At 56.1% G+C, this 10,779-nt stretch overlaps 1 protein-coding gene across 1 annotated transcript in view; it reads right to left on the reverse strand.

Annotated features, from left to right (window-relative positions):
• The window catches only part of MEX3A (mex-3 RNA binding family member A), a gene marked incomplete at its 3' end in the record, with an annotated part of 842 nt that extends 495 nt beyond the window's left edge, over positions 1-347 (reverse strand). Inside the window, exon 1 of the mRNA XM_031063973.1 lies at positions 1-347. Within this exon, the coding sequence (XP_030919833.1) occupies positions 1-249 (249 nt within the window).
• Positions 348-10,779: the final 10,432 nt, after the last annotated feature.

The following is a 10,779-nucleotide window of genomic DNA, read 5'->3' on the forward strand; positions in this document are numbered from 1 at the left end:
GGGCGTGTTGATGTAGGTGTTGGTCTGCTGCTGGATCCTCTTGATGGTGGCTCCCTTGGGGCCCCCCACCAGCCCCACCACGCGGTAGGGCACGCGCACGCGGATGGTGACCTGCCCCGGCAGCGTGGGCGCGCTGCCAAAGGTGGTGCCCGCCTTGTTGCGGGAGGCCCTGATCATGGAGAAGTGCTCGGCCGCCGAGATGATCTCCCGCCGGGCCATGGCCACGTCCTCCCGCCGCCCCGTCACCATGAAGACCGGCTCCTCCCCCCTCACCGGGGTCTTGATGTAGGTGTTGGTCTTTGCCCGCAGGGCTTTGATCTTGCAGCCTTGGGAAGAGAGAGAAGAAGGCAAAGCAGTTAACGAGGCTGCCCCACTGCTCGCCCTGCTCTGCAGGACACCGGGCCACAATCCCCTGTGCCATCTGGCAGCCCCTGTGCAGGACATGGAACAAGGGAAAGGCGCTATCCCCTTAACCCTGAGGGGAAATGCCAGAGGGAGGCCCAACCTCACCATTCCCAGAGCCTCCCTCCCTCAGGAGTGCCATGCTCCCTCATCCCCCAAAACGGGGATCACCATTTTGTGTGCTGCAGCCCACCACACCATCCCCCCTGACTGCCTTCCCTCAGCAGCCATCCCCAAGATCTCCCCTCCACCCACCCCAACACCACGGAGCAATGGGGGATCCACCCCAGGTGTCAGTGGTCTCTGTGACAAGGCCTGTCCCCAGAGCCCCAGGGTGTCCCCCAGAGACAATGGTCATCCTTGGGCTCTGGGGACAGGGCTGATGCATGGGGCAGCCTGGAGGTCGCAGGAGAACAGAGGGATGCTGGTCTCACAGCCTGGATTGCCAATGTGGAGCCCTTGGCCACCCTGTGCCACCTCCCAAGGGGAGTCGCCTGCCTTGACTCCAGAGGATTTTGGTACTACTGAGGAGGTTTTGGGGTGAATACCATGAACTTCAGGGGGGCAACTTTGGAGGGGAGTTGCAGAGATGCAGCAGTTTGGGCTTCCCCACTGCAGATACGGCAGGACTGCAAATGCCAGCTGAGCTAGATGGCCAGGGGTAGCAGGAGGTCAGGATCTACTTTGGGGCTGAAACAGCAAGAAATGGGGCAGGGCTGCCCTCCTGTGAGCCCCAGAGCAGGCTGTGCAGACTCCTGCTCCAGGTGCTCAGACCCTCTCCTGAGATCACTGGCCAAGTGGTGCTTTTGTGTACCAGTATCCAGATCCCAGAGCACACTGAGCCCATTCCCCCACTCCTAGAACCCACCAAGCCAATTCCCCAGCTCCTAACAGCCCAGAAAACAGCCTTCTGCTTTCCCAAAAAGGGCAAAAGACTTTCCAGTGTGTTTTGGCTTCCAAATGATCTTTTGGAGGCTCTTGATCCATCTGGTTGGCTTCAGGTTCCCAGATGACACCAGGATGCCATCAAGCAACTAAGAGTTTTTCCAGATGTGGCACAGTTCTCTAAACTACTCCTGGAGCCCTCCTTGCTGCTGTCCTGCCCCCCAGACCCCTCTCTGGAAAAGCCTCACCCAAGGCATTTCTGGCACCAAGCTCCAGGGCAGGCTGGGGGTTCCTCTGCAGCGGGTGTGCTCTGAGCTCAGATCTCAAAGGAAAGTTAAAACCTGTGATTCTCCAGTGCAGATGAAGTGAGGTGAGCACTTTGCTGCGGTTTCGTGAGGATTTGGGTGTCTGGAAGAACCAGAGGATGGGGACACAGCACTGGGATCTCTGAGATCCCCCAGCACCTCCTACCCCACCTTCCCTCCCCAGAAAAGAAAGAAAAGATTTCCTCCTAGGAAATTTTCTTCTGACTACCAGACACCAGCAGTTTTTCCTCCACTGACATCACATTTCAACACAAAATGACCTGCAAACGATGCCTCTGCAACCACCAAATGCAGATTCCTCACCTCCTGGGCTGGGATTTTATTATTTCTACAGATCCTGATAAATGACAGCACCTCTCAGGCCGGGAGCTCAGGGCTGCCACCCATGCACAGCCCCTCTGGTGAGACACAGGCTGGTGACATCGGGGTGCCCCCTGGAATGCCAGCACCCCGTATTGCTGGCAAGAACTGAACCCACACCTGTGGCACTGGAACAGCCTGGTGCCACGGGAGCTGGTGGGAATGGTTCCCTGGGCTCACAGGCACAGCTGCAGCCGCTGCATCCAGCAGTGCCCGGCGGGGAGCGCGCTCAGCCCGGCCAGCTGTGCTCGCAGTGCTGGCACTGCACGGGCACCGGGCATGGCACAGGAGAGGCACAGCACTGCAGGGGCACGGGGCACGGCACAGACACAGCACCACGTGGGCACCGGGCATGGCACAGGAGAGGCACAGCACTGCAGGGGCATGGCACAGACATGGCACCGCATGGGCACCAGGCATGGCATGGGCACAGCACCGCAGGGGCATGGGGCACGGCACTGCATGGGCACTGGGCACGGCACGAGTACGGCACCGCATGGGCACCAGGCATGGCATGGGCACAGCACCACAGGGGCATGGAGCACAGCACAGACATGGCACCGCACGGGCACCGGGCATGGCATCGCAGGGGTATGGAGCACAGCACCGCGTGGGCATTGGGCACGGCATAGGACGGGCATGGCAGAGGCATGGGGCACAGCACAGACACGGCACGGGCACAGCATGGGCACAGCACTGCATGGGCACTGGGCATGGCACGGCAGGGGCACGGCACCGCATGGGCACCAGGAACGGCATGGGCACAGCACTGCAGGGGCATGGGGCACAGCACCACACAGGCACGGAACTGCACAGGCACTGGGCACAGCACCACGTGGGCACCAGGCATGGCACTGCATGGGCACAGCACCACACAGGCACCAGGCACGGCACGGGCATGGCACCACATGGGCACTGGGCATGCACAGCACAGACATGGCACTGCATGGACACCAGGCATGGCACAGCACAGGCATGGCACCACACAAGCACCGGGCACAGCCCTGGCCAAGTGCAGGCACACACAGCCCCTGGCACGGCCGTGAGCCCACTGCCCCTCAGAGGGTCTTGGCAGCAGCACGGGGCACACGCTGGTAAATCAGAACTTCACTGTCAACTTCCACTGTGATTTTTAACTCCTCAGAGCCACCTCGGCTCCCTGAGCCTCGTTTCCCATTTCTGGAGCAGGAATCGCTGTCTCCTGCCTTGTGCTCCTGCAAAATTTCCTCTCAGCGCTCCACATCACAGCGCTGCTGCACTCAAGCCATCTCTGAAACAGGAATTCCATGTTCCCGGGGAATGGAAATGCCAGATCTGGCACAAAGAAGGGTCTGGGAAAATCCCCAAACCCAAACCACATCCACCCCCTGCCAAATGCAGTGTAGCTCACGGGTTACTCCCTGGAGTTTGCACCCTGAGGTACATTTGTGATGTTTTGAGTGAAGTTTCCAAACAGCCCATGTGGACCAGTGGTCACCCAGCGGTGTGCTGTCAGCTCCAGGAAACTCAAAGGACAGGACCTCATGGAGCCAGGTGCAACTCAACTATAGGATAAATAATAATAAATAACAAAGATTCATCCCAAGGAGAGCTGGATAAATCCCTGAGAGGTCACCCATGCCCTCTGGCAGCCCTGGCAGGGTGGGCTGTCCCTGACCCACCGCTGGCAGACATTTCCCTGCCCCTCTCCTGTGCTGCTCCCTCCCTCTCCAAAGAGGGAGATTCCATCTTAGGAAGATTAACCGAGATGCCACCATTTCCCCAGGGATATCACCAGAGCATCACATGGAAAAGACAGGGGGTGTTCACAGCAAGCATCAAGCTGAAAATACCTCCCTGTGCATCACCCCGGGCTGCAGGAGCTCCGTGGAATTCCGCAGTGACCCGAGCTCTGCCTCTAGAGCCAGGCTCGCTCTCCTGTGCAGAAAAGACCTCGGGCAGGCGTGTGGCACAGCTGGGATTGGGGCTGGCATTGGGGCTGGCACTGGGGCTGGCACTGGGGCTGAGATTGGGCTCCGTGCTGTTCTCAGCTGTGGGACAATGACAGTGTGTGGGGGACAGGGATCTGAGCCCGGCAGGACAGGAAACAATCACGGAGCCGACGGGGAGGGTCAGGCAGGCAGAGCTGTGACAAAGGACCAGGGCTCCATGCTGGGGACAGATGGAAGGGAGCAGTGGCAAGGAATCCACATGAATGAGGGCAAATGTAAGCACGTTACACGAGCTGGAGGAGTGGGAGGGAGTTGGGGATGGAGCAAAGGTGGTGGAAATTGAGGGAGAGGCACACACCCTGATGCCTCCAAGGGAGGAGGAGAATGAGGTGTGTGGGAGCAAAGCCAGGACACCCCAAAAGGGCAAAAGGAAGGTGGGCAAGGAGAGAGCACGGCGAGAGGGAGGGGAAGGAGGATGTGGAACGGACAAAAGGACGCGTGGTGCAGTCGGTGGTGTGAGAAGGGGGGGAGGAGGGAGGGTCTCTGTGCAGGCCTGCAGACGGGAAAGCCAGCTTTGTGGAGACAGACAGATGGGGATCCTGTGCTTAAAAACAGGAGAAAATCACCTCCTAGGAAATTAGACCAACTCCAGCAAGCCCAGGGGGCTCAGCAGCCCTGACCTCCAGCAGCTCTGAACTGGCACAGACAATGGCCAAACCATCAGCAGCCCAAATCCAGAGAACTCCTCAACTTCCAGGGGTGCTGCACTGGTTTTTTACATCAGCTAAAACCAGGCTGGGCTTAAACATGATTTACTCACTTAGTGCCAAGGCTCCAGGCCCATCTCAGCCCCATCCCTGACTGCTTTGCACACTAAAAAGGGGCTGAGCCTCCTTTGAGATCCCCCTGCTCTGATGGAGCTCAGCTGGATCAGGATGTGGCCCGCGACATCCCAGCCAGATGGGCAGCACATCCCGATGTGCTTATTCCAAACAAAATTTCTCCTGCACGGGGTGGTTTCTGACACTTTCCCTTCGTGCATAACTGAAATTTGAAAACACCGTGTAACAAAGCATTTGAGTGGGGATTATTCAAAGGGGAGGGAGGTGGAAGGGAGGGGATTGCCTGGCAGGTGGTGTCAAAATGAAGCTGAGGGAAGAAAGGGACCCATGAAACATAACTTGGTCTATGTTCTCCTCGTTGTAGCAGCACACAGACATCAGTGTGTCGATCCCCGGCAGACCCCTGCCACTTAGATTTTTATATTAAACAGAGAATTAATCTCTTTCTCATTGTGTTTCCACAGCCTACCTTCTATTATCCTGGGTTTTGTCAATAATGCAGATCCCAAAGCATTTCATGAAGGAGGCTATAAGCTCAGTTCCTCCCCTCACCCTTTTTTCTCTTTAATTTCACTGATTACCAATTGACTCAAAGTAAACGTGTTTGCAAATTACCTGAGTACATCACAAACATTCCCACACAGGACCAAACCCTGGAGGAGTGGAGAGCCTCTGGTGCCCAGACCAGTCAGCTAACTGGAATTAATCCACAGAGCAGCCATCTCTGGCTGAAAACACAGAAATAAATTGAGTCTAGACATTGCCAAGATGGGTGGTGGGGGTCAGGGGGAGATCTGGATGCACAGCCACCTTCTCATCTCTGCTTTCTCCTGCATCAGGGCAACAAATCCATCAAAATTAACCGAGAAGGCTCTAGGAGCTTGGTTCACCTCTCCAGCAAAGACAGCTGCTCACAAGGGACACCAGGGTGCTGGATGCATCTGATCTAGCTGTCGAATCCATCCCAAATGTACTCACTCTGAGCAGCCCCAAACCAAGTGTGTTTTCACAGGGTTTACCCCAAGGCTCCCAGGTGCTGCTCCATCAGTGGGCAGAGGATGATCAGAGCATAGAAGGGATGTGCCCAGCACAGCACCACGGTGACAATGCCACCAGGACAGTGCAGTGGCACACTCAGCTGTGCCTGTGGAGCAGATCCCTCAAATAATTTCACTTTGGTGCAAATTCAGAGTTAGACCTGCTGATGACCTTCTCCTCGGTGCTGGGACAAGGCCAGACCCTGCACAGGTATATTCTGCCACTGATGCAGTCTGGAGGCTCCCACCTGGCACCGACTGGCACCCCCATGCCAGGAGCACGACCCTGACCCTGGAAGAACCAGAGGAGCTGTACCAGCCACAGCAAACAGCTCCAGAGCCAACCCCAAGCTGGATCTTTTTGTTTGATTGACTGCGTTGTGGTTTTATTTTGGAAAAACACACCCCACAAATCACTCCAGGTCCTGATATTTCATGTTTTCATCAGATACAAAGTAATCTCTACAGACAAAAGCTTTTTAAGCCCTCTTCTCATTTCTGGCAAGGCTGCACAGATACAAATTACACCTGCAAATACCCCACGCAGTCCCTTCTGGCACTGCTAGTGGGGTGCAAGAGGGTCGAAGGGCAAATTAGAACTTGGTCTTTTTTTCTATTGTAGTCATAAAATTGAAGAGGATCATAAAATAAACAACCCTCAGCTACCTCCGGTAAGGTGGGGCGTTCTTTTCCCCGTTAACATGAAAGCCTTGTTAAAAGACAAGCACACAAAGAACTTCACAAATAAACCCTCCTGACGGCCTGTGGGGTAAGGTTTTGCTGCATTGAAAACCTGATGAAAGTGGTGTCAAAAAAACACAAATGCACACAAAAGGACCACAACCAACCAACTAAATCTCTTTGCACGGAGGGTTTATTGTCCTGATGATGCAAGTTGTGTTTACAAGAATGGGAAAAAACACCACCCAACGCACCACGCCAGGAAAACCAGCGACTGCTTCATTCCAGCGCGGCGATTTTACGCTTTTTCACATTGCGATGAAAGTTGTTTATGAAACAAAAAAAAAAAAACCAAAGAAAAAGGGGGAAAAAAGCACCAAACAGCATCAAGCCTAGAGGCACAGACAATCCTTGTGCGGCGGAGGAAAGTTGGGAAGCGAAGCCCCCGGTGCGGAGTGGGTGTGCCCGCGGCACGGCTCGGTCCCGCACGGCTCCGGAGCCGGGGCCGGGCAGAGCGGGGGAAGCGGGGCATGGCGAGCGCAGGGGGACGCGGGGAGGGAGGGAGGGAGGGGGCTGCCAGACAAAGGCGGGGGCCCCCACCCAATGCCAGCACTGCTCGCTTTCCCACTGCCCTAGATTCCGGGCGGCTGCGCTGCGGTTCACTCGGTCAGCGCCGCACCGGCCGCCCGAGCGCTGCGCGGGGAGCGTGCGTGGCTCCCTCGGAGAAAATTCCCTTTGTCTCCGTCTCTCTCTCCCAGAGCCGTTCTCTCCTCCCACCTCCGGTTCAAACGGCGCAAAGTCGCTGCCGCTCCGCACTTTTCCCCCGGTGTAAATTCGGAGTAATTCTCGTTAACACTTTGTAACAACCCGACACCGATTGCGATATCTCTCTCCCTTTCGGGCCCATCCCGAGCTGCCGGAGCAGCCTTCAGACCCCACCAGATCGGGTGGCTTTCGAGCCAAGATTTCCGTGAAACAAGGAGACAAGAAGATCTGCCCCCCTCGCTGCTCCTCGGATGCTGTACATACATCCACCTCCACAGGGTGGGTGGGGGAGCTGCCATCATCAGACTTCCTCAATGGAAAAGGCTTCCTCGGACTATTTTTAAATGCTGAAAGCATTGGAGCATGTTTGGAGCTACACAAAGAACCCAATCACCTGGGCTTAGTGGAGCCTCTTGTTATTTGACTTCGCCTTGCCAAGAAAGAGCAATTTATGTTAAGATCCGCTCTCGCATAATCTCATTCCTGGTGACAACAGGCTGGTTGGAGCAGGCTGGGAGATGCTGCATCAAAGGGTGTCTGTGAGTACAGGTGACAATGGATGCTATTACTGTGATGAGACCAAGAACCCTTAGAAGGACCAAAAATCTTTAGAGAGTCCAAAAATCCTTACAGGGAAAGTCTTATCTGGGAGTGGGCGCAGCACGAAGCCAAAGCAACCCCACAGCTTCTCCCGACACCTGCACACAGCAGGCACACAAAGAACCAGCACCGTGTCTCCCTAACCACAACATCTGGCCTTAAACGTGCCCTTCAGCCTCTCCCCTGGCTCCAGCGACAGCAGCCCAGCTTGTCTGTGGGAGCAGGCAGAAAAGTTGGATACAAATCTTGATCTGGCTAATCCACACCCACCTCGGGTCACTTCTAGGGAAGAACTGCAGCTCCTGACCATTTCTGCCCCTTCCCAATTTCAGAGTCTGCACAACCAAAACATGATGCCCTTCAGACACTGCATTCCTCCCAGCACCCACACCCCATCTCAACCCACATCCCTTGATGTCCCACCATCTCCAAAAAAACCTCCTGCAAACCCCTCCAGTGCTTTGTCTTTACAATTTCATCGGCATGGCCGTGAGAGCCAGCACAGCCATGGACTATTGCAGGACAACGAGAGGTGGCAGGAGGAACACAAGGGCCACCGAGCACCCTGATGTGCCACCCAGGCCCCAGGGAGCACTGGCCGTGCCATGGCACGCACCAGGAGGTTTGGTCACCCAAACTCAGCACAGCTGGAGTTCACACACATGCCAGGGGAAGGGGGGGTGACCTGCAGGAGCCCTGACTCAGGCAGACTCACCCCTGCCCCTGATATGTCCCACAGAAGGACAGGCAAGGAGGTCATTGCTCCACCTCCAGCCAGGGAAGGGGTGTCACCACCAACCATGCCCAGGGGCACCAGTCAAAGGGATTCTTGTGACTTCATCCCCTCATTCTTCCTTTCCCAGTTTCCTGTCCTCCTGTTTGCAGAGCAGCCCTTGGCACATCCCACCAGCCCCCCAGCTCTTTGCAGGAACCCAGGTGGAGGAGCCAGCCTGGCCAGTTCCCACTGATCCCCCTTTCACAGCCCACCCACCACCTCACCCCAGCCAGTCCCCCGCCCCAGCCAGCTCGTGGCTCAAATTCAGAGCACAAAGCAGCCCCAGCACAAACTGGAGCAAGGCTTCCAGCAGGCCACCGGCTCCTCGAGGGCACGTTCACAGCTCCTGGGGAAAGCAGGAGCTGCCAAGCTCAGGTTGAGCTCCTGCAGCATCCTTGCTTGGAGTGAAGCCACCCCCTCTGCCATGATTACACCTCTTCACAAACCACCCTTACAGGCATTCCAATAAAAATACATCGGGCTTGAGCCTTATTTACACTTAAGTGCCTTTTCAGTGCTTTGGCAAAGTGAGGGGTGGCCTGATAGCAGGTGGAATTCCTGTGGCCATGGCCCCTGTGCCCAGATCCAGGCCTCTCACATCCACACCTGCCTGTGAGGAACACTTTAATAGATGGTTGATATTATTATAAAATAATCTGAAGTGATAGTGTGTTTCTTCAGAAAATAATAAGTTGATGAAAAAGCTAAGCCTTGTTACCAAGTAAAGCTGTGAAATAATTTTACTTCATTATTACTTTTTCCCCCCTCCCTTTTTCAAGATGTTTGCCACCCTGTTCAAAGGTACCCATAAAAACAATTATTTTCCTAGAAAACCATCTGCAACAGGAGCAGTATTACCAAGGGATGACAATGTGGGATTCCTGGTCAGGCATCCATGAGAGTCCAGGAATCAATCCCCCTGGGAGCCCCACACCCAGCTCCAGACCCTCTTAATCCGGCCTTCTACACAAAAACAAGGCACAGGAGACAGTGGAGACATTCCTGCAGGCCTCTAGAAACAAGTGTGGGCCATGATCTGTGCTGGAGTGAAGAGCCATAGCTCCAGGGACCGTGCTGAAGGAATCCCCAGCACAGGATCCATCCCACCCACCTCCATGGTGGGGCACAGGCTGCACCATCTGCCCCCCCATCCAAACAGCTGCATCCCCACAGTTCCAGCACACTGACATTTCAGCTTCCCAGATGTGGGAAAACCCTCACTCACACACACAAAAAAATGGTGGAAAAAAATCCAGGTCTCCGCGCTCCTCTCCATGGCTCTGGACACAACAGGCACGTGCTGCGTTCTGAGCACACACCCCCTTCTCAGGAGTCTGGGGCAGCACTGAGATCCTGCAACAAAACAGCCCTGGCACATTTCCCCTCGGTTCCGCCTGCCGAATCCTCTTTCCCAACTTTATTAAACAAAGGGGGCCTGATTCTCCGTGGCCTCACACACACCAGTGCAGAGCTGGTGCTGAGCCCCACCGCGCCTGCAGTGTGAAGGGAGGATCAGGATCAGGATCAGGATCAGGATCGGGACAGGGATCTCTTGGGCCAGACCTTCACCCCTTCCTGCCCGTGTCCCCAGGTCCCCAGTGAGGGGCCCCATCCCAGTGCGAACGCCAGAGCAGGAGCTGCTCCCTCGGCTGCAGATGCCCCGAGTTTTGGGGAGGTCAGCACCCCCGGACTGCTGCCCGCCCTCCATCCCGGAGAACCGGGACCGGTGCGTGGAACCGGACCCCTGCTCCGGGGCTGGGAGCAAGCAGAGCCTCCGCAGGCCCCATTGTTCCAACCGCACGCCCTAGCGTCAGAGATGTCCAGCAAGGAGCCATTTGTGTCCCTCTCCCGCGGCTTCCCCTGGCCCACCTCAGCCCTTCTCGGGGCACTGGGGGTCATCACCCCCCGTGTCCCCCACAAACCCCCTGCTCAGGGCCCTCCATCCCAACCCACAGGGGAGCATCTGCCCATGGAGCCGCAGGCTCTGCCCATCGCACTTCCAGAGCGTCAAGTTACTTGTTCAGAGAAAGAAAGAAAGAAAGAAAAAAAAAAGCCCAACACTTAGCACTATTATTATTTTTTTTTCTCTGTAGCGACACAAAACTTCTCTCGGCAGCGCGGTGCCCCGACTCCCGCAGTGCCCACGGGAGGCGCGGGGCCCCGCACCGCACACCC

Source organism: Geospiza fortis, unplaced genomic scaffold (genome assembly GCF_000277835.1).
Source record: "Geospiza fortis unplaced genomic scaffold, GeoFor_1.0 scaffold387, whole genome shotgun sequence".
Lineage (NCBI taxonomy): Eukaryota > Metazoa > Chordata > Aves > Passeriformes > Thraupidae > Geospiza > Geospiza fortis.